The sequence below is a fragment of the Podarcis liolepis genome, assembly GCF_965112155.1.
Source record: "Podarcis liolepis genome assembly, chromosome: 6".
Classification (NCBI taxonomy): Eukaryota; Metazoa; Chordata; class Lepidosauria; order Squamata; family Lacertidae; genus Podarcis; species Podarcis liolepis.
Window position 1 is genome coordinate 32,740,653 of NC_139559.1, and position 23,599 is coordinate 32,764,251.

At 46.1% G+C, this 23,599-nt stretch overlaps 1 protein-coding gene across 5 annotated transcripts in view; it reads right to left on the reverse strand.

The window, feature by feature from the left end:
* The window catches only part of LOC310709218 (receptor-type tyrosine-protein phosphatase V-like), a 58,498-nt gene that overhangs the window by 21,745 nt on the left and 13,154 nt on the right, over positions 1–23,599 (reverse strand). For 2 of the 5 annotated variants that reach the window (XM_083508535.1, XM_083508532.1), the window contains exons 4-24: positions 22,075–22,341; positions 20,907–21,173; positions 19,462–19,734; positions 18,294–18,560; positions 17,329–17,604; positions 15,654–15,923; positions 14,668–14,937; positions 13,684–13,953; positions 12,997–13,269; positions 11,548–11,820; positions 10,451–10,723; positions 9,246–9,518; positions 7,405–7,686; positions 6,987–7,121; positions 6,679–6,889; positions 6,036–6,103; positions 5,555–5,681; positions 4,624–4,671; positions 2,658–2,751; positions 1,351–1,441; positions 224–300 (exon numbers count right to left, since the gene is read on the reverse strand). In XM_083508535.1, coding sequence (XP_083364661.1) covers positions 224–300; positions 1,351–1,441; positions 2,658–2,751; positions 4,624–4,671; positions 5,555–5,681; positions 6,036–6,103; positions 6,679–6,889; positions 6,987–7,121; positions 7,405–7,686; positions 9,246–9,518; positions 10,451–10,723; positions 11,548–11,820; positions 12,997–13,269; positions 13,684–13,953; positions 14,668–14,937; positions 15,654–15,923; positions 17,329–17,604; positions 18,294–18,560; positions 19,462–19,734; positions 20,907–21,173; positions 22,075–22,341 — 4,385 coding nt within the window. Of the gene's footprint in view, positions 1–223; positions 301–1,350; positions 1,442–2,657; positions 2,752–4,623; positions 4,672–5,554; positions 5,682–6,035; positions 6,104–6,678; positions 6,890–6,986; positions 7,125–7,404; positions 7,687–9,245; positions 9,519–10,450; positions 10,724–11,547; positions 11,821–12,996; positions 13,270–13,683; positions 13,954–14,667; positions 14,938–15,653; positions 15,924–17,328; positions 17,605–18,293; positions 18,561–19,461; positions 19,735–20,906; positions 21,174–22,074; positions 22,342–23,599 lie in introns of all 5 variants that reach the window. The other 3 variants (XM_083508533.1, XM_083508531.1, XM_083508534.1) reach the window with 2 other exon arrangements.

The window sequence follows — 23,599 nt, forward strand, 5'->3', positions numbered from 1 at the left end:
GCTGTGTCCTAACTGAAGCTATAGTGATGCAAATTCAATCAATCAATCAATCAATCAATCAAATCTTGTTCCTAACTCTGCAGAGTATTCTAATGGTCAACCAGGTCTCCTGAGATTTAGGTTTCATTCCTGTCATATGTAAAGATCTTGCTGCAGGTGCCCTAACACCCTGCGCCTTCCTATGAGATGCCAGTAAGGTTACAGAAGTATTCAAAGAACTCACTGGCACAAAGTTGGCATTGATGTAGTCAGAATGTGGTTCTTCATCCAGCAGGCTCAGTTTCACTCGGGAGTAATCATCTGCACAATTACATATAAAAATTAAACACAAAGTTGCTAATACATATAAACCAATATAAATTCACTGCTCTCTCTGGTGTGCATCTTTACCCACCGGCCAATCCCCATACAGAGTTTCAGGAAATATTATGAGACAAGGGCAGCAAATTCCAATCGTGGCTTCTCTTAGGATTTTGAGGTAAGTGCTCCTCTCCTCTGGTCTTTCTGTTTGCAGAGGACTGTAATATTCTTTACAGCACGCAAAGGAAGAAGGTACACAGAAGACAAAGGTGAAATCAGATTCTCCAGGTTGCAACTTGGCAGCCCTGTGGAAGAGTTTAGCCAATTCTCTGCTTTTTGTGTGATGCGAAGGTTGGCAACATTAACCCCATGGTGTGGGAATCCCTTGCAGACGACCACAGTGCCTGGAGACAGGCAGTCAGGTTGTGTATCCACAGCAGTGACCAGAGGAGGAATGATGGCTGGGATAAGCGCAGAAATGGTGCATCTGCAGCAGCACAACCGGATGCCTTCATCTGCCCCAGCTGCAACACAACATGTCTCTCCCGCATCGGTCTCTACAGCCACAGCAGGCGTTACAACCATCCAACAGCTTGACCACACTCCTCCTGACACAGATGGATGCTGACCATTAAGCGGTACAGAAATTAAATAATCAATCAGTGCGCACAGTGCGCACAGTGCGTACAGATCACACACACATTCACTCCACCACACATTCACCAGGCATACAGCTCACACATGGTCACACTCACACACATGCAGACGCATGCATGCACACCATAGTGGGATTTACCATGGAGGAGACTTGTTCAGGGGTGGGGTAAAGCAGGGGAAAGGGCAAAAGGATGAGGAAGGGGAGGAGGGGATAAAAGTTGCATGAAGGTGTAGCCAACCGTCTTTCAGCTCTGTTACAATTCATGGGACAGGAAATGGCTAAAACTGCAACATCCAATAGATTTGTAAAATTTATGAACCAACCAGAGAAGGGAGTTTGCCAACTAGGAAGAGGGGGGAAATTAGCTATACATAATTCTGTCCAGAACTTACATGGTAGAACATGAGGATATCGATTCTTGGAGATGTTAGCAGGCAGTTCCGCTTCCGTTTTTGGCTGCTCTTTCCCTACTTCCTTCAGCTCCTGTGGGACAGAAGGAGAAAACTTTTATCAGCAAGATCCCCTATGTCAGTTTGAGTCAGGTGCCAATCTCATAGAGAAGGGGATTTATTATTTGTTTAGAATATTTATCTCCCGGCTTTATGGCCTGAGCGGCTCTCAAAGCAGCTTACAAAAGATTATCGCAATTAAAACAAACCACATTCAAGTCTGGTATCAAGGTCAGAGAAAGCCAATTTATTTGGCTTTCCCACCTGCCAAATAAATTTAGAAATATTGTTTTTCCATTCTTTGAAACAGCCTGAATTGTTTACAATTGGGATTTATTGGAATAAGAACAGCATCCTGGGCAATAAATTCATTTTAGTGGCTGAAATTCTACCTAGCAGGGAGAGCTTCATTCTCTTCTAAATCTCCAACTCTTTCTTAACCTCTTTCCACAATTTAATATAATTATTTTCAAATAAATTTCAATTTCTTGCTGTCAGCCAGATTCCCAAATATCTTACTTTTTTAAAAACATATTTTCAAACCAGACATTTTTTCTAACAATTTTTTTTACTGACCATCCATGTTTTTAACCAACATTTTTATTTTATCTGAATTTATTTTAAAACCTTGGCCTCTTCTGGTTTGACCATTTTTTAAACTGATATTTGAAGCTACAGATGTATATTGGATCCTGAACGCCGCAAACCTGGAGTGAGTGTTCCAGTTTGCGAATGTTCTTTGGAACCCGAACATCTGACGCGGCTTCCGTGGCTTCCAATTGGCTGCAGAAGCTTCCTGCAGCCAATCAGAAGCCGCGTCTTGGTTTCTGAACATTTTGGAAGTTGAATGGACTTCCGGAACAGATTCCATTCGACTTCCAAGGTACCACTGTACAGTTATGGTTGGGGGCGCCATGAACATAGCCTCTCTTCTGCCTGAATTTATAGCAGTCAGCACATGCTGGCAAAGAAATATTTTTCCTTCTAGGTTAACTAAAACCTACTAGTAACAAGAAGAGGAGACTGCATGCTACTCAGTATTACCGGTATGTTGATTTGGGAGGAGAAGAGAAACATTTCATGCTCACCTGCCTTGGTTTCAATGGATATTTCATAGGTAGTGAAACTTAGCTCTAATAAAAGCACGAAACTGGCAAATTTCTGCAGCCTGCAATCAATGATGATGATGATGTCTGACCGTGGCTTCACAGTCAGCCTGGATTAACTTTGAAGAAGAAGGGAGCGCTTACCTCAAAGTCCTGAGAGAAGCCATGATTGGAATTTGCTGCCCTTGTCTCATAATATTGCCTGAAGCTCTGTATGGGGATTGGCCGGTGGGTATTTCTGCAAGAAATAAAGATGCACATAAGAGCGAGGAGTGCTGTGCAGGGATCCTCCTTTAGGCAGAATGAAAATACCGAGAGAGTGGTTCAATGTACATACACAACAAGTTAGGTAAAATTCAGGTTCCTTTTCGATAAGTCTCAAATTACAAACACAAAACATTCTTTTGTAATAGAAGATATATCAGCAGGCGTGTGGCAAACTGTTATAGTAGTAAAAGGGGTATATCAGTTTGAAATGAGAATTCACCATAACTTCAGTTTCAAGGTATGGCATGAATCTAAGCTTGGGGGAGAAATGCTTATCTGCCTAATACACATTCTGAAATAATATATGAACTGAAACAGAGCCATCCTTTGGGGAAAGTCATCTTTCTCTGAATTCTGCAATGCAGTTCTCCAGCCAAGTAACATGCAGGAATTCTAACACAAAATGCACATTCCTGGGGAAATTGTGCATATAGATTCATATATTACTGAAAATAGCATACCCAAATGCAATACAGTATATTACATAAAAGAACTTTTGCAGAAGATTCACCCATCCCTACAGGAATCCCCTTGCAGGACAAGAGGTGGGAAGGAAGTTGTTTACCGTATTTTCCACTCTATAAGATGCACTTTTCCCCTACTAAAGAGTAAGGGGAAATGTGTGTGTGTCTTATAGAGCAAATGCAGGCAGGAGGCTCTGCTCAGCGCTCCCTTTAAAGAGCCGTGTGGAGCGTGTGTGCGGCTCTTTGGGGCTTTTCCCCGAGGAGGGAGAAGGGCTGGCCAGCGCTCGCTGCTTGCTGCCCAACGATCCCGCTTGCTGTCCTGGCTTCTGGAATTCAGAATATTTTTTTTCCTTGTTTTCCTCTTCTAAAAACTAGGTGTGTCTTATGGTCTGGTGCGTCTTATAGAGTGAGAAATACGGTATTTAAATGTTGTGCCTTATTTTTCTGGGACTAACATAGAAGTAAAACCAACTCAGCCTAGAGCAAGCTGAAATCTCACGTGATGAGCCCTTATGTGATGGCCTGGGATTCCGAGTCTGAGAGTGAACCGGAGGAATCCCAGCCGGCACAGGAGTCCCCGCCTCCAGGGCCGGCTGAACTGGGGCAAGGCTTAGATTCTGAGGAGCCTGCACCTGGGCCAGATCCTCAGGAGCAGGCACCAGGTGAAACCATTCTGGCCCCAGAGGTGCTGGAGGACTCAGTGTCTACAGGTGAGCCTCCCCCGGGGCCCAGTAACCCTTCGGCCTCTCCTGAACTGCAGAGGCTTAGGGCAGAGAGGCGAAGGGAACTGCTTTCTCCCAGGAGGAGTGCTCGCCTTAAGGCCAGGAGAGGCGGGGCTCCTGGGGGCCGGGGCCGCCCCTGGCCTTAGAAGGAGATAAAGGTCAGTCAGCCCGGTCCCAGGTTGCGGGAGCAACGTCGTTGTGGAGTACCTGCTGTTACCCAGACCTAGATCTGCACTCCCAGTGTGCCTGTTCCTCGCCCGGCTTCCTGCTTCTGACTCTCCGGTGTACCTGTTCCTCGCCTGGCTCCCTGCTTCTGCCCTATCAGTGTTCCTGTTCCCCGCCTGGCTTCCTGCTTCTGCCCTACCAGCGTTCCTGTTCCCCTGCCCGGCTCCCTGTTTCGGACCTCGCGTCTCATCTAGTGATCGTCTACCCTGCTAGTGACTCTGGACTGAACTTTGGCTACGGTAATAGTACCTTTCCCCCTCCGGGACCAGCACACCTTAGAAGGAGAGCTGGTGCCACAACACCTCCTTGCCAGGATAGGCTGGAATGGCCAGACCCCCAACTCCTCCTGTCCCAAAGCCTGGCTTGTTGCCTATGCTGTGGCAGAAGATGACACTAAGTGAGCAGGGGAGACACGAGAGTAGCTTCACTCACCTTGGGCTGTACGTGGCCATTTCTTGGGGGATGTTACCCTTTTTCATTCTGAAAGCAAGGCACATACATGCAGGTGGTTAATTCCTAAGTGGGGAGACAAGCATCTTCTTTACTGCTGACTCTCCCACCTAAGGGGAGAACTATATGTGTTCCCAAACTTCTATATGTGCTTGGGGTATAGGGGGCATTTTCAATGTCACACAATGTTGATTATTCTGTCTCTGCCAGATGGAATGATCCCCACCCCCTTCTTTGGCTCCTGTACTGTCCTGGGGGTTCCCCTGCCCCCCTGTCAATAGGGGGGTGCCAGGAATGGTGGAAGTCCTTGCATGTGTTTCTTCTAGTGGGAATTGTTAGCTGAAACCTGTCCATAGTTTCTCACCTGTTGGATATTATGAATGTGTGTATTTTAGAAACATTCAGAGAGTCTATCTAGGGCCATTTTGTGCTCAAAAAGAAAGCAATTTTCAGGGGGAGGGAATATGGGAGGGAGAGGTAAGACAAATCCAGCTATATCCCATCATGCTCATTGATGTAGATGGGAAATGGTGGCATGGTAGCAAAAACAAAAGCCATAAAAGGAATTTGTGATTTGGAAGGATTAGTCATGCAGGCTTCCTTAACCTCGGCCCTCCAGATGTTTTTGGCCTACAACTCCTATGATCCCTAGCTAGCAGGACCAGTGGTCAGGGATGATGGGAATTGTAGTCTCAAAACATCTGGAGGGCTGAGGTTGAGGAAGCCTGGATTAGTGAATTCCACATGCAACAAAAAACAGGAAAGCGATGACCAAAAATGCAAGAAGACTCTTTTCTGGAAGCATCCTAGATTTACTCAAGGTTTGCCAGCTAATTTCCAGGCAAGCTTCAAATACTAAAATCCTGCATTGTATCATTCCTTCCAAAGCAGCAACCCCTTCAGTTGTCCTCACCTCCTTGATCTCAGATGTTTCCAGTGGACCCATCCAGCAATTGCTGTGACTGTCACGAGGAATCCCATAATGATCCCAGCCACAACTGGGGCAGATAAAGCAGCAGAGGCTGCTGAGGTGTCTGCCGCTGAACACAAAGACAGTGAAAGATACAGTTTATATGAGACTCCTCCCTTTCTACCCAGAGGTTTAGGCAGCCATGAGAATATCCCTTACATGGAGCTCTATCACACATATGGCACTCACCAGGAATTCCTGCCACCCACCACTTCACTGTTCAGGAAGCATCAAGATTAACATATTAATACAATTGTGAAGGAGGCTGCACTCCTGTACATTTCTGAACAGACATGTGGAGGATTGTACTGTTCATCATTTTGAAAGATAAACAGGAGGTGCCAAAAGGGACCTAGTGAAATTGGCTAAGAGACTAGAGGCTTAATTAATCCAGAATGCAACCAGATGAAGAGACTTGTTTCACCTGAGAATGCTGTGAATGACACTTTAGGAGCCTGTTGACTATATCTGGTGAAGGCAGCAATGCTGAACCTATAACAGAACAAAATGGAGAATTTTATTCATTTATTCATTACATTTATACCTCACCTTCCCTCCAAATAGTTCAGCAGTGTAAATGGTTCTCTTCCTGCCCCTTATTTTTCCAATGACTCCACAAGGTGCATTACGCTGAGACATAAAGGATGACTCAAGGCTGCATCAGCCTCTATTCTATTCATTTTCCTGAGTGGTAAGCACTTTCAGAGCTGAGATGAAACAACTATGCAATATTCATAAGACTTAAGAATGAGCTTAGTTTGTTCCAAGTTAAGCTTGCCTAATTTCACACCTCCATGTGCAGAAACAGTCTACCAGCCTTCTGCAACTGGATGTCCTCCAGATGTTATTGGACCACAGCTCCCATCCACCCCAGCCAGCATGGCCAATGGTCAAGAGTAAGGAGAAGCCTGCAGTATATTTTTGATTAGCAGATCCTTGTGTATCTGCTGATGGAACATTTCCATCATGCCTGCTTGTGAGCTTCCCAAGTGAACCAAGGAACACGGCTTTGTGCTGGAACAGATAGGCCTTTAGTGTTCCGTTTAGGTACTTTCTTATGCTCTTACCTGTACTGTGAATCTTTTTTCAGCCTTCCATTGCAGGTCTTTCGAGAGCGACTGCATTCGTCTGCACCCACTGTCACTGGCCAGGCCTTGGGACTGGTGCTGTCATTGAAACGAAATGGGTTTGGCACCAACAGAGCCAAGTAAGAGTCTTCCTGCCCATAATAGTGGTCATACCATGTGCGGGAGATGATGTCTTGGGTGGGCCTCAACACTGGAGATACAGAGAGAAAAGCATTGCAACGTTATGATCATGGGGGGCATCATGAATCCCCTCACAAGGATGGCCCATGGTGGTTGCAGATACTTACAAGACTCATTAGTGGTGGCAACAACTCCATAATACTCTATGAGGCCATTTTCCTCGCTGAACATATCAGGGGAGATGATGACTCTAGAACTGGCGTCAAACTGGGGGGTGTCCATTCGCACAGGAGGCGGGAGAACTGCTTCGGAAAGCCAGAAAGGAAGAGGTATTAGGGTGTCACCAGCAGGTGTACATTTAAATAAAAAGTTTAAATAGCATATTTCAAATGTTCAGTGTTTCACATCTCTTAACTGCCCCCATATCCTGTCTGTGCAACCTCTTAAGCCTCACCTAGTTGCCCTACCGCACCCAGGATCTACCAGCTGCCACTGCCTGTGACCTTCTGTATCCAAAGTCATTGCTCAACCACTAAGTTATGGCACTTTCAACCTGTGGCAACGGAGAGCCTGGAAGACACGTACCTTCCACAGATGTATTGCAGAGCAGTGTCACGGCTGGGCCCGAGATGCCATTCCTGCCCACAGCACTAACGCTGATTTGATAGGAAGTGTTTGAGGACAGTTCTGTCAGTGTGACATCAGCCCTGGAAACAGCCAAAGGAAGCACAGGCTGCTGCTGGCTTCCTTGGGGAAACTTCTTTGTTGTCAGCTTATAAGACTCGATATCACCCTCAGGGATGGTCCAGTTCAGAAATATACTTGTGCTATCAGGGAGACACTGTGGGTCCTTCACTTGTGTGGGCTCTGGAGAGACACAACACAAAAACTTGAGCAGGCACAGCTTGACTGTCTCTGTGACGACCACACATCCAGCATAGCATGGGGTGGGCTGTAGTGGCCCTGGGTGCGTTTTTCTGGGGGGCACTGCCTTCAGCACATCAAGACACACTGATGCATAGTAGGGTGACTAATGGTTGCAACAGATTCCCCTACACCACCTTGGAATATGGTCCTTGAGTTACAGAAGAGAGTACCGTATTTTTCGCTCTATAAGACGCACCAGACCACAAGACGCACCTAGTTTTTGGAGGAGGAAAATAAGAAAAAAATATTCTGAATCCCAGAAGCCAGAACAGCAAGAGGGATCGCTGCGCAGTGAAAGCAGCAATCCCTCTTGCTGTTCTGGCTTCTGGGATAGCTGCACAGCCTGCATTCGCTCCATAAGACGCACACATATTTCCCCTTACTTTTTAGGAGGGAAAAAGTGAGTCTTATAGAGCAAAAAATACGGTAGTTCTTCTTCATCCCACAGTTGTTGCTGTGGTGATCAGGCCTAGCACAGAAGGTCAGGCCTAGTTGGGAAGGACAGAATCTTATATCCTGAACAGTTTGTCTCAGATAAGCGAGATGTTCATAAATTCTAAGGGGCAGTATAAGTTATAGGTTTGTTGCATGGAGACATATATATTTGGGGTTTTTGTAAGTGGTTCTCGTTCTCCTTTAACATCTCCTTCTTTTGGTCCCAACTGTTCTGGGGAATAGAAGCAAATTGCTTCTGTGTCTTCACTGGGGAGTACATAGGTGAGAGTTCCTCAGGACACTAACAACAGGAAACATACATTGCTGCTGATATTGAAAGAAGAGGAATGATTGAATATTGGGGCTTTTATAAATGAAAAATCAGTGGTGCTGTTGTTTTGTTATCATCATATTTCTCAGCCCATTCTGTATGATATTAAAACATCTGTCAAATTGTTATAGAGCTGGTGTGAGGCATGCACATGCTCTGTCTTCCCCCACTGCTATATAGGGGACGGGTGCAGAGCAAAATTTAACAAATGACCAAGAGCAACAGACTTTGAAGGCTAAAGGCAGTAGGACATTACCAGACCCATAAAACAAGTGGGAAAATTTACCTAACTGATAAGAAGAGTGAAGTTAACTCCATGAAAAGAGGAACAAAATCGTGAAGATTTCTGTAACTAAAAAGGGACAGACAAGCACAAAGCTTGATGCATGAGAGTGCCCTATGATGAAAAGAGTTCTGGATTTTCTCCTGGAGGAATGAAAGATTCACCAGAACCCGTCAGGGAATGATAGAGCCAAGGGTATGTTGAAGAAAGCCTTTATACTAAAGGGAAAGCAGTGAGCAATCTCACCAGTGGATAATATAAATGCGTTTGGTTGCATTGCCTCTGAGGCTCCTTCCATACCAGTCCTCTGAGACTTTATCCAGAGAAAATTAGAAGGTGGCACATGTACACAGTCTTCAAGACTTTGCCACTGCCAATGCAATAAAAAGAAAATAAAAGTCCTGCAAGTTCTTGCCACATTCTCTTGCCCTAGGACAAGTGCATACCTACCTATTGGCATCACCGCAGTCTCAGAGCTGCTCGTATATGGTCCAGCGATGCAGTTGAGGGATATGGAGTAATTTCTCCCTGGGACCAGTCTCTGGAAAACATGTTGGACCTGCCACTGGGTCAAGGCATGGTGCTGTAGCATGGTGCTGTTGCCTGGATGCCACAGCTGCAGCTGGCAGCGCTCTGGCTTGCTGAGGGGCTTTGTCCAGAACACAGACAGTGCTGGATTTCCCTTCTCTGCCTTTATGGAGAGTTTCCGAGGAACCCAAGGATCTGTGGTGTAAAAACAATGCAAGAGAGGGTGAGTTAGACACTAAAACTACAGAGCCATCTGCTTTGGGATTGGGGAGAACAAACAGGGAGAGAGTTGGCCTGGAGGAGCAGCCATTGATGTTCAAAAGTCAGAGCAGTGGTGCTTGTGGTATCGTCCTGGACTGAAAGAGGCTCTCTGCTGAGATTAGCACCTCTACTGAGATGTTAGGAATTGAATATGGAGCCTTATGAATGCAAAATAGAAGGGCAATAGTGCAGTGATAGATCATTTGCTTTGCATGCAGATGTTCCCAGGTTCACTGCTTGCCATTCCTAGGTAAGGCTGAGAAAGATTCTCTCGTCATACACTGGCTCTGATTCCCAACTCTCCCCATCTAGCAAAATGGGTATCAGAACACTGGCTAACTTTACAGGCCTGGTGTAACCCATGCTCCCTAAACCACAGCCCCACCCTGTGCGAGATGGATAAAATAATGAAGGATTTTATTTGCATTAGCATTAGCAGAGTAATTTTTAAAAATGTTTACAGACACAGAACAAACCATCTTTTTTTGTATGGAGTAAGGCCTGAGTCAGAAAAATAATGAACTCCTTTTTTATTTTGAGTCAGACCCATTACTCCCCAGTCAAAACTACACTACAATTCCTGATACCTGGATTGTTTTCTATGGGACAGCAATCAGCATAAAAGGCTTAAATGCAAACCCAGAGGCTAGACAATGGGTGTTTTCATTTCCCCCTTCAAATATAGGAATTTTTTTATCTTGGCTGTTTTGGACTGTTTCCAAGGATGGGAAAACCCCACATTTAAAGGCGGAAAGATCCATGCTGGGATGAGGAGGTCATCATATGGACACCCCTATATTAATGGGGAGTCAACTTGGTTCACATCCAGTGTAAACAAACCTACAGAAGTGCATTAGGATACTCACATGTCCAGTCACTGACATTCTCTGCTGCTATCTGGTAAGGCCCTGCCACAGCAGCAACTTCTAGCAAATATTTACTTCCTGGATTCAGGCCAATGAAGGTGAAATTAGTAGCATCCTTCATGACAGATGTCTTGGATGCCACAGTGCCTGATCCAGCGTAATAGAGTGTTAGTACATAGCCATCTTGGTTTCCTGCGCTGTGTCCCCAGGAAGCACTCAGCTTGTCAGTCTGCCCTTTGTTTGACAGATGCACTGTGTGAGGAGGTAGAGGACCTAAGAAGAAGGCAATACCAGAAGAGAAAAGAACCCTGGATCAGTCATGAAAATGTCCCCCTCCACTTCTTCTCTGTTGGGTATTAATTGGTTTGCTGTATTAAAAGTCAGCAGATCCCCTAAGTCACATCTCGGAGACTTTGTGTAGGATTACAGGAAGAAGGAAAACAAAAAACATCTTTCCCCAGCCTGGTCCCTCCAGTGTTTTTGATTACAACTCCATCGACCATGCTGGCTGAGGCTGAAACATCTGGAGGGAATCAGGTTGAGGAAGGTTGAGGTGAGCCTTCAGAGTGGTGAAGAGAGACTCATCCAAACTAACTCCTTGCAGTGGGCCCTGGCAAACTTTGCTAACCCTTGGACTCTGGTGGCCTCTTTGACTCCATTGTGTCCTGGCTCAAGGCTGCCAGTGCTGAACAGACCTCTTGGGCATGCTATTGAAGTGTGCAGGCTGTGAAGGGCAAAATTAGTGCAGGAACTGATCTGATGCTGGCCTGCCCCGGGAAGGTGGGGCTGTTTTAAATGAAATTGCAAATCAGAGTTGTTCAAGTGAATAAAACGGGTGAACCGAGTAATCCCATTTCTGGTTTCCTATGTCTTCATCCTGAGGTGCAGAGGCAATGATAGGATTATTTCCTGGGCGATAAGAGCAGCCAGACAGCCTCATCGTTTTGTCTCATAAATGCCACAGTGCTGCTTTCTTTCACAGCAGGCTGCAACACTCTGCTTGGAATGAATTGAAAGGTTGTTTTGCTGACTGTTTCCCTCCCACAGAGAAATTGACATTCAGATTAAAATGGCAGATGTTAGCCTGAGCTACTCACTTGTCCAGTCACTGACATTCCCTGCTGAAGTCCTATAGGGTCCTGCCTTTGAGATGATCTCAAAGAAGTATTTGGCTCCTGGTGTCAGACCTGAGAAGGTGAAATTGGTGGCATCTGTCCCCAGAGATGTTTGTGCTGCTGTGGTACCAGATCCTGAGCGATATAAGTTCAACTCGTAGCCATCCAATCTACCAGAGGCTGGTGTCCAAGCCACACTCAGCCGGTGTGGGTGCCTTTCATTCCTGATTTGCACAGAGGTAGCAGGCAGAGGAGCTGTGAAATAGTAAGAACTTGCATGAGAAAATAAAGGGCACTGACTGAAGGAACAGGCTGCTTGTTGTAGCTGCAATATATGGAACTATCATAATTATCCAATGGGATCTATATGGCATAGCATGCAGACAGGACTAAACTATCAATAATAGCTCAGGCTGGAAGAGAGAATTCAAGATTGGTCCAAGTCCAACTCAACCTTTCACAAGGCATTTTTTAAACCAACTTAAGGGCCAAAAAACTTGGAAGCACCTGGTTCAGTCCACCTTTCTATATAACATAGATCAGAGAGTCTTATGTCTCATCCCTGCCGCCATTTTGGATCTTCTGGAGAAATCTCTGTGCATGCAATTGGTCACATGCTGGGAAGATGTCTGCATAAAGGATAGGTGTTATATACTGTGTGTATGATTGTGGCCTGTGTAAGTCAGTGACTGCCTGCATATCTGCCCCCATGTGAGCCACACATCTAGAGAAGAACAAGCCTTTCCACTTCCCCAAACTTCTCACATTCCCTTCCCTCTAGTGAGGCAAGATGGTCCAGGCTAGTAATACCTCAACATGAGGGGAAATTCTTCCATTTTATCATGTGGAATTCAGTAACGGGGTAGGAAAGTGGGTAATTAAACAGAGTGAATGAAAGGGCCAGGGATGAGCCGAGCTGAGTGCAAATGGCATTTCAAAATTATCCATCTTATAAGTGCAAAGAAATTTTGGGGTGTAGTCCACCAAATTCCTCCAAGTAGAAATTCTCCAACACTTTCTCAGATGTGAGGCTCACCATTTGCAGAGGGAGTAGCATAGCCTCTTTTTCTTCAGAGGTTTTTGTTTCTTTTTGCTGCTACTACTGCAAATATCAATAGCAGTAACTGTGCTGGAAGCCTTGTCAGTATCCAATCCATATATATTGGTGAAGAATATCTGAATAAAAATTTACAAAAAGTGGTTTTTTTCTGGGGAGGCAAGAACAAGAAAAATCTCAGAAATTTTCTCAGGAAAAGAAATGTCTTCTGAGAAATTTCAGTTCGGCTCTAGACCCAGGAGAGGAGAGATGAAATGGGCCAGTGAAGAAGAGGAAAGAGGTTCTAGGCCTAGAACTGTACAAGGAAGCTGCATGTCAGATGGTAACAGGTGCATTCCTCAACCTTGGGGTGGGACTTAGCCTGTCAGACTCACATGTCCACTCAACAGCAATGGTCGAAGGGGCCTCAGCTTGGCCTTTCACTGTGATGACCTGCACAGCAAACTGGCTTCCTGATGGCAAACCCGTCCAGAGGAAGTCCTGGGTGCTTGGCTGCACAACCCGAACTCTTTCCATGCCTGGAGGCACTAGGCTATACAGGACCATCCGGTAGTGGTCTCTTCCTCCTGGAGGCTCTCCCCAGGCTGTGTGTAGCACAGAAGAGTTGCCAACGTTACTCAGGGTCAGGTTCACAGGAGCAGCAGGGGCTTCCAGGGAAAAAGAAGAAGAGGGTACATTCAGACACAAAGGGACGTTGATTCCCATGGCACAGCAACACCCCACATATTTCACAGTGATACAGCTGGAGCAGTAGTCAACTTCTGCTAATCACAAGCCCAGTGCTAAAGAGAAGATCAGTCTATGCAACGGCTACACGAAAGCAGAGTATGAAGATATCTGACAGTTACTGCAGATCTAGTGCCTGACTCATGCTGCAGGGCAGGGAAGAGCTGCACCACCATCCAAACCTGCTCAAGTCTTTTGCATCAGAATACATTCAGATGTAACTCCATAACACTGTTCGCTATCATCAGCTGCATGGGCTCAATTATTTCTCACAGATCTTCCTCCATCCGAGATGTAACACCCTCTCTTCCCACTGGATTCACCACCCGACTCACCTGTGCAGGCTGTGCTGTTCCGAGACGTGGAGCTGTACGGTCCAGCCAGTGCCCACACTGCAACAAGGTAGCATATGCCTGGGGTTAGCCCTTCTATGGTGAGGTTAGTGCTGGCTTTCTCAACAGCCGTGTGGCTTCTGATAGCTGTGGAGTCTTCTTCAGACACAGAGACCATGTAGCTATCTCTCTGTCCAGCTGGGGCCTTCCACTGCACTGTCAACACTGAGGAGCCGTGGCTGGTCACCGTCACAGCAAGTGGCATCAAGGGCACTAGAAGGAGAACCACAAAGGGTTCAGGAAAGAACTGTTGACAGAGAAGACAGCCATGCCTGAGGGGACAGCCATCTTGTTGATTTCTGTGTTGTGTAACCCCTGGCAACCTTTCTAAAGTTTCTAAGTCCTTTGAGATATGACACACAAGCCATACAACAAATACAGGAGGGAAACAGCAACAAGTAGGTTCTGAACAACCCCACAGGCAAGGCAAGAACCCGAGTCATCAGCGAGTACCACAAAATGTCAGAGTAAAAAGTAATCATGAAAAAGGGACAAGAGTCAACAAGACTCTAATGAGGCAAGAGGCTTAGCTGGAGCCAATGCCCATTTGCTCCTCCCATTGCAATTTGCCTTAGTCAGTGGCCATTCCACCAGGTCATTAAGTTATACTAAGGAAAAGTTGGGGGTTGTATCTAATACGTCAGACCCACCGAAATCAATATTGGCTAACTTACGTCCATTGATTTAAGCGGACCTATTCTGAATATGACTGTTTTAGATGGATACAACACTTTGCTTCCCTCCCCTCCCCATGTTCCCTTCTGCGTTATGATATTTCAGATTGCAAGTCAATATTTTACACTGTAAACCACAGTAAGCATAAAGTCTGTGTATGAATGTCAACAAACGCATTAGGCTTAGTGTTGAGTGCGAACTTAACTAGAATGTTTGGCCTGGGAGAAAAGACAGAAGGGGGCAACATTGTACCTGTGTAGCCAATGGCTGTTTGTGAGGAAATGTGGTGTGGTCCAGCTCTGGAGACAATCTCAACCCGGTACTGAGTCCCTGGCACCAGGCTATCGAGGGTCACCTGGGTAGTTCCATGTGGCACTGAAACATTCCGGATAATGGAGAGAGATTCACCCGAGTAGAGCTGCACCCAGTACTCTCGTCCTCTTCCTGATTCCATCCAGCTCACAGTCAGCTGCTGGGGGCTCTGGCTGCTTTTCACACTGACATTAGCCAGAGACAGAGGATCTGTGGTTGCAACAAAAATGGTGTGTGGGAGGGACATCATGGTGGCATAAGGAAGCAGGCACACAGCTGCTTTCACAGAGGCATTTTGTGTTAGCTTTAATGTGACATGTATCACTGTGGCATCTTGGGTTGCATCACACCAACACTAGAGGCTTTTGCCACCTGCTTGCTAAATTCCTAGATTTACACATTCTGTGGTTTAACCGGCAGTGCGTTATTAACACTCAAATAATTTTGTTACAATGCTACGTTACTCGACCTATTCCATACCCTCCAACATTTCTCCGATGGAAATAGGGATGTCCCATTCCATAATGATAATTTTACTATTTATACCCCACACATCTTAATGGGTTGCCCCAGCACTCTGGGCAGCTTCCAACATATATAAAAAACATTAAATGCTTTTTCAAAAAAACTTCCCTATACAGGTTTGCCTTCAGACAGCTTGGGGGTTGGATAACTCCATACTGTCCAATATTTCTTCAATGAAAATAGGGACATCCTAAGGGAAAGTGGGATTTTCTGGGATCAAGTCAGAAACTGAGGCACCTTCTCTAAATCAGGGACGTCCCTGGAAAATAGGGACACTTGGAGCATCTGCTATTCTTGGGGTTAACAAGAGGATGAGATGTTAGATTGCACAAATGACGGAAGCTTAAGAGAGTGTCACTACTGAGCCCTCACACGGTTCAGAAATTCTTTGGCATACTCACATGTCCATGCAGAGACCACCTGTGCTGAAGCCCGGTATGGTCCTGCCAGTGCTATAACCTCCAAGAAGTATTGGCTGCCAGGAAGAAGGCCCTCAAAAGTGAAATTCCGCATGCCTGGCCCAATTGTGATGTTCCTCTGCAGAGGATGCTCCTGGCTGTAGATTCGCAAAAAGAGCTGGTCTCTGTCACCTGGAGGCAGGTCCCAAGTGGCAACAAGACTGGGGGACCATCTGCTACTGGCCAGTGTAACCCTTGAAGGAGGCAAAGGGTCTGGGGAAAAAAAAGATTTCTCAGTGGCTGGTCAGCACCATACAGCAATGCCAGGCCAAGACATTTTGCTTTCTGATGCAAAGGACAAGACCGCATCTCCTTCCCTAATTCTCCTACAGAATCCCATTGGACTGGCAGACTCTTATTTCAGCACTGGGAACAGGACACTGTCTTACATCACATCCACACTAGATTAGAGTGCCCAGGGGCACTGGCAAGGGGCCTAATGCCATTCCCCCTGCCCTCTTAAAAGACACAGCCTGAGATGACTCATTAGCCATTAGATCTAATTACATTCAGGGAGGAAAGAGAGGTGAGATACAGAAGCCAATGCAGATGTTCTCCACAAGGGCAGGTGTTCTTGGGTGTTGGGAAATGGTTGCTATTTGTTATTTATTTAACATGTGCATGAGACCTAAAAACCTGGGGTGCAGTTGTGGGACCAAAATACCAGCAAGCTTTAATTTCTCCTGAAAAACTCATATCAGTGAGGAGATTGCTACCCTCCAAGTCCAGACACTCTGCTCTGCCCACCCACCCTGACTTCAATCCACAAATGGTCCCAATTGGTTATGTTACAGGTAACTTCCCTTTGGGGCTAGATGCTTATGAATTTACCTTTTCATATACACAGGTTTATAATATTTATCCACTGGGGGAAAATGGGATGTGCAGCCTAAAGGCACTTCATACTCATGGCTGTCACATATATGCAGATAGGAAAAGTCCATATGATTCATACAGGGAGGGTGGGGATGCTGTGCTCCAAGAGAGAGTAATACTTCTTGTATGGTCCAAACAATATTTATGTTTTGCTCAGGTGTGAGGAGGAAATCAGAAACCTGGGCAATGGGTGGAAGCGGATACACATGCAAATTCTCCTAATTTGGAGAGGAAAAAAACCCCTAACAAACCAAATGAAGCCTTGATCCATTTCTTTTTCTTTTTTTAACATTTACCAGTTATGGATAGTTTTGGATTTGGAACTTGGGTTTGTTTTTTTATTATTGTTGCTTTGGGCGGCAAAAGTATAAAGTTATTTACTTTACCGGTTTGTTTCTTGCCTTAAATTCATCAACGAGAATTAAGATTTTAAAAGAGAAGTTTGAAAATGTTTTGAAATTGAAAGGTCAAAGGTCCGAATTCAAAAGTCTGAAACGCTTGTGAAAATTTCACACACTGCAATTCTGAATCAGGATAAACTCCTCTGTCAGCAAAGGCCAAACCAGGCCTCATAATATCCCTACCAGCCACTTCCCTGTCTTCCTGCCTCTACTATTCCTTCAGATGGGATACATCTTCTCTCTCCTGTTCATGGGTAAATACGAGACTCAGTGGAAATCAACCAGGGACAGAACTTGCTGGGAGAACCCTCAACTACCTCTCCAGAAAATGGCATACTCACATGTCCAGTCACTGGCTGTTTGAATGATGGATGGATATGGTCCAGCCACTCCCATCATCTTCAGAGTATACTGACGCCCTGGGATCAGCCCGTCAAAGGTGACATTTGTCCCACCCTTCGTCGCTGTTACATTTTTCACCACCAACTGGGATTTAGTTTCCAAGAGAGTCCCTGCATAATTGCCTCTGACCCCAGAGGGACTCTGCCAAGAAGCCCGTAGTGACCTGGTGCTGTGACCGCCATTACTGAGGCTCAGATGCTCCGGAGGCAAAGGATCTGAAAGGAGGAGATCAGACCAATTTCAGGCATTTTTGAGGTTTGTCTCCAGCTTCTTCACCCCTTTGCCTTTGGAAGCCTTAACACTGCGCAAATAATGACACCAAAGGTGCAGTGGTCCTTTGGGGAAGCTGAGGCTTTGCGATTTGATCAGATGGACTTTATTATTTGCTAATTTGTTGAGGACATAGCAGCAGTGGCTAGGACTAAGGTTAAACTGCTCAGACTCCCTCATTACTTTTGCTTCCACCAGGAGGTGCCTACATTCACAGTACTGAAATGTTGTTTTCTTGTGATGTTGTTACATGCTGCTGTATCATTATTGTGAAATAGTTCTTGTTGATTTTGTGGTGTATTGCTGTCAGCTGCTTTGAGCATAAGTGGAAAGGCAGCACACAAATGAAATGGTGGTGACGATAAAGGCAAAAGTATGAAATGTCAGTCCAGTGCCACCGGTTCTGAAAGAGATCGTGAGCCTTTCAGCTCTAAAATCACCTCCTCACTAAGCTCCAGGGCTTTGGGGGTGACTGGACTTTGACAGGCCCCACCTGTCTCTCATGCACCCACCCAGACCCCTTTCCCACTTCAGTGGCAGCTCCTTTTCCCCTTCAATTACCCAAGGAAACTCTCAAGGCCTGGACATGGTAGCCATGTGCATGACAACCTATTGGACTTCCCATGGCACTTACGTGTCCAGTTGCTAAGGACGAGGGGCGGGGAGATGTAGGGCCCAGCAATGGTGCAAATCTCCCAGGAATAGCGAGTGCCTGGTATTAACCCTTCGTAGTGCAGACTGTTATGACCCTTAGGCACGGATTTGTTTTGCACCAGCATGTGGGGTTCCGTGGTGTACAATGCTGCCACGTAGCCAGTCCCAGGCGCCTCTTGCCAGTGAGCACGGAGCATGTGGGCACTGCCTTGGCTCGACAAGCTCCCACCTGGTGGAGCTGCAGGATCTGGATGGGGGGAAAGACAGACACAAAATTATGCACAGGGCCTTCTATGAAAGGTCTGGGTTGATACGAACTGGGGAGCACCTATTTGGGAGTGTAGAATGAAAGGGTGACCAAAAAAAATAACCCTTTCCCAGAAGACTCATTGTGACATTTCTCCCATCCCAGCTTCCAGAGTAGAAGATGGACATAATTATCAGAAAGGTCTCCTCTTCAAGTCAACTCAGAATATTTGTTTTGTCCAACGCCTAATAACTGAAGCCCCAGCCAAGACAGAGAACTGTTCTCTTGGAGTCTCTCTTCACTGACCCTGACAGATGGTTGGGAATGCTAAACAAACAAAAATCTTGCATTTCTATCCTGTCTTTCATGGAAACCAAGGCAGTGCACATGACTCCAGGAAGTCACCCATCCAGACCCAAACCTGCTTAGCTTCAGCAAGCTGGTGCCCTCATTTGCCTTTGAACCATACTTTATGACCCCGTGGTGAAGAAACCTCTTTCTGTGGTCCCTTAGGTTGAAGTTGATGAAGCATCAGTGTTGGCTCTGAAGAAAGTGAGGGATGGAGTCAACTAACGGGTCCCCACTAGCGCAATGGGTTTTTTCCCCACCCTTTCCTCCCTCTGTGCCCTCATCTCCAGTTGGCTGAGGGGTTGGAAGAAGCCCCAGAATAGTGTGGGGGAAGAGAGGAGTGGAGAGATAATTCCATCTAGCAAGTAGAAATGCTTGCACTGACAGAGTGATCTCCTTAAAGCTATCTTGAATTCTTCCCTGAGTGTCCTCACCTTACCAGAATTCCCTTCAGTCAGGTAACTGAAATACCCTCCTACCCAAAACAAGTAGCAGAGCATTTCTATAGGAGCCACTGCCTCCCGGCAGGATCTGAACTTCAAGCCCTGCTTACATGTCCAGGCAGAGATGCTCTTTGTAGATGCTTTATGGGGTCCAGCAACAGCAGTCACCAAGGCAATGTAGCTTTTCCCAGGGCTCAGACTTTGGAAGGTGACCTGTGTGCTGTTCCTTGCCACCGATACATTTCTGACAGGTGTCCTGCTCTCCCCTTCCTGCAGAATCACCAGATAGAATTCTCTTCCTCCAGCTGGTGAGTTCCATGTTGCTTTCAAAGTGTTATTTTTGCCACTGTTGACCAAGCTCACATTGGTTGGTTTCAGGGGGTCTGGGGAAAAAATGAAAAGAAGGATCAGTGTTCACCATTAATGAATTGCCAAGAAATAGGGTGTTGTCAGCCTTCCTGAACCTCGTACTCTCCTGATGTATTGGACTACAGCTATGATCATCTCTGACCATTGGTCATGCTGGCCAGGGCTGATGTGAGTTGTAGTTTGGAGGGCACCAGGTTGGAAAAGTGTGATGTGGTCTGAAAACCTGTGGACAGAGCTTATGTGTTCCTTAATTCAGAGCCAACAAATCATGTTAGGTGCTTTAGGAATAATTAGTAAATAGATTGTGATAGCTTTCCAAACCCTTAGCTGCTCATATGATTCAGAGTTCTCCATCTCAACTCTTAGGATAATTGAAGGGTCAAGCTAGCACTGATAAGTGGAGCACAAAACTGGAGGTTTGACATCTATTTCAGGTGCATATCTGAATGTGATGTAAACAAAGGGGGATGTTTGGGATGTACCTGCTCTGCTCTTGAGTTCTATGAGAAATAGGGGAATATTTTGAATATTAAGACTTACAAACACACACAATGTCAAGTCTCCCTGATGGCAACTACAGTTGATGTAAGGGAAACCCATACTTCAAAGGAAGGAAATGAATTTAGTTGCTTTGCATAATACAAGTGAGGAAAAAACCAAAGGCTCGATTTGCAGGTAGCTTGGATTCGCCAAACATGAAAGCTAGTCAACTGGAATATAGGGATGGCCTTTTAGAAATGGTCACTGGGACCTGGGGGATACTCCTGCACTAAGAAACCCCCCTCCCCCGCCCACCGACTGGAAAAAGTCTGGTTGACTTTTGGAAATTCTCAACTTTATTGGCACTGCTTTGGTAACGTAAAACACAATGTCTGTGGTTCATGTATTCAGAAAGTAAATTATGGAGCCTCTATTACAGGAGGGAAACACAAGCACCAAATAATGCGAAAAGAACAATAAGACTGTCTTTATTTCACAGCCAGAAGCACTATACACATGTTCGTGTGTGTTAGTTATCCCTATTAAACAGACTCAGAGCAAGCTTCTAGGTCTCTCAGGATAAGACTACCTGTTATTGTAACCCTGCCTTATTCTGTTTCATAGGCTCAAAGTAGCCTCTCATTCTACTTTAGGCCTGCCTACCTGACTTCCAAGTGCCTTGAACAGTATTCTGCTGCATACTCACATGTATAAGCTGTGACATTGGGCCCCTCTATTAGGTAAATCCCAGCTGCAGCGCTGATCCCTAGGCGATAGGGGGTGCCCGGCTGCAGGTGCTGGAAGACGTAACTGGACAGGCCTCTCCTGAGCGACACTGTGCTGCTCTCAGCTGCGGTGTGGAGGTTCTGCAGAGTGAGATGGAGCCATTCTGCTCCCTCTGTTTTGGCCCATGAGGCTGTCAGACTGGAGCTGGAGTTGCTATGGAATGCCAACGCCTTGGGGGCAACAGGAGCTGTTGGGACAAAGGAAAGCTGAAGGGAGTCATCACTCACTACAGGAAACCACCTGCTCCAAGAAGAGGAGTCCCCACTCCATGGAAGTCCCCAGTCCTCAGAAGAGGACACTCCAGTACCCTTGCAAACAAATCAGTCAGTGAAAGCAGCTAAGCCACTGACATTTTTTACTTGCTTGCCTTGCTCACACATACATATGCCAATTTTTGATGGCACGCTGGTAGCCTAAAGCAGAGGTGGCCCTGCAGATGTTGTTGGACTCTAGCTCACATCAGCCCCAGTCACCATGGCCAACAGTCAGTGATGATGTGAGTTGTGAGTCCAGCAAGAACCACAACTTCTCTGCCTTTGGCCTAATGGAAGAGAAAGTGATCAGTTTTAAGAACACAGGGATATAAGAGCCCCACCAGAGCTGGCTAAAGACCCTTCTGCCCAGCATCCTGTTCTCACTGTGGCCATGTGAAGCCTGCAACCAGAACATGAGCACCAACAGCAGTGTCTCCATTTGTGATTCCCAGTGACCGGTTGTCATCTTTTTCTGCCTGGCTGCTTGAAGGTGAGTCTTACTCCATAGACAACAATTGTCTAAATTGCCTATCTAAATTGTAAGCCGCCTTAGGGACTGCACTGGGCTGAAAGGCAAGTCATAAATCACTTTATAATAAATAGATAAAATGTCAGGCCTCATAAGCTCCATGGGTGTCATAAACTAATCTCAGGCATGGCTAATTAGCCCCAGCCTACTTTCTTTTCCCCTCACTACTCCCTGAGCATGCGGGAACAATGAGATAACATAGCCCCGCCCAGGTATCTGATTAATTTCTGGAGACGCTTCTGTCTCTACAGAGTTGATTTTATCCTCCAACAACGCCCTCAGGTCAGAGTAGCAACTTTCCATACCGGTCCATTGACGTGCACTGGTGCTTGTTTTGGAATATCCAGCCAGGGTGGTGATTCGCAGGGCATATTCACTGCCAGCTCGAAGCCTCTCAAAGCGGAAGGTGGTGGCCCCTTTAGGGAGAGTCACATTCCTGACAGGTGCCTGTGAGTCTATGTGGTACAGAACCAGCTGGTAGCCATCTTTCCCGCCAGGGGCTTCACTCCAAGAGGCTACTAACACAGAAGGGCCATCATAGCTGAGGATCACGTCCCGCACAGCTAAGGGAGCTAAAACAAGTTGAAGGTTCCAAAACAGAGTTGCCACTGAGTAAGCATTTCAGAATATTTACCAGATCCCCAAACCTGCTCCTATCTCTCTCAAATCCTGACCAGATTTCTAAAGTATTTTATGTGAGTTCTGTTCTAGCCTATCTGAAGTACAGTGGTACCTCGGGTTACAGATGCTTCAGGTTACAGACTATGCTAACCCATAAATAGTACCTCAGGTTAAGAACTTTACTTCAGGATCAGAACAGAAATCGCGTGGTGGCGGCGCAGCAACAGTGGGAGGCCCCATTAGCTCAAGTGGTACCTCAGGTTAAGAACAGTTTCAAGTTAAGAACAGACCTCCAGAACGAATTAAGTTCTTAGTTGTACTATAGCAAAACTTGGAGGGCTACGGGTTCCCCACCGCTGAACTGAAATATGAACACTTCACAGTGAAAGTCGACTAATGTTTACTCAGAAATAAAACCCACTGTGATTGGGAAAGTGCACCTATGATTGCATGCTTAAAGCTTCACAGTCCTCAGCTCAGCTGAGTCCTGTAAACTCAGCCTGCATGCAGACACAGGAAACAGGAAACAGGGTGTCTATAGGTAAAGAAGTGCTGGGCTGTTGCCAGGGCCACAATTAAGTATCTTGATGCCTAGGGCAAAAAACATGAAACACATCTTTAAGTCAACCCCCCTATTTTATAACGTAAAACATTAACACCAGTTATAATAAAACGATAAACAGCAAGACTTGGATAGACACAGTTGGTGAATATTCATGGATTATTTTAGGAGGTCTGATGACTCTGGAACTGGGAGAACTGACAGCGCCTGGTGCTCCAAAGTTTTGCCTTTCAGATTAAGGTAGAGTGTACACACTCTACCTCTGAAATGCACAGTTGCCATTTTATTATAGCATGCTTTTTTACATAGGACTTTACCATTGTACAAGGGACGTGGGTGGCGCTGTGGGTTAAACCACAGAGCCTAGGACTTGCTGATCAGAAGGTCGGCGGTTTGAATCCCCACGACGGGGTGAGCTCCCGTTGCTCAGTCCCAGCTCCTGCCATCCTAGCAGTTCGAAAGCACATCAAAGTGCAAGTAGATAAATAGGTACTGCTCCGGTGGGAAGGTAAACGGCGTTTCCGTGCGCTGCTCTGGTTCGCCAGAAGCAGCTTAGTCTTGCTGGCCACATGACCCGGAAGCTGTACCCCAGCTCCCTCGGCCAATAAAGCGAGATGAGGGCCGCAACCCCAGAGTCAGTCACGACT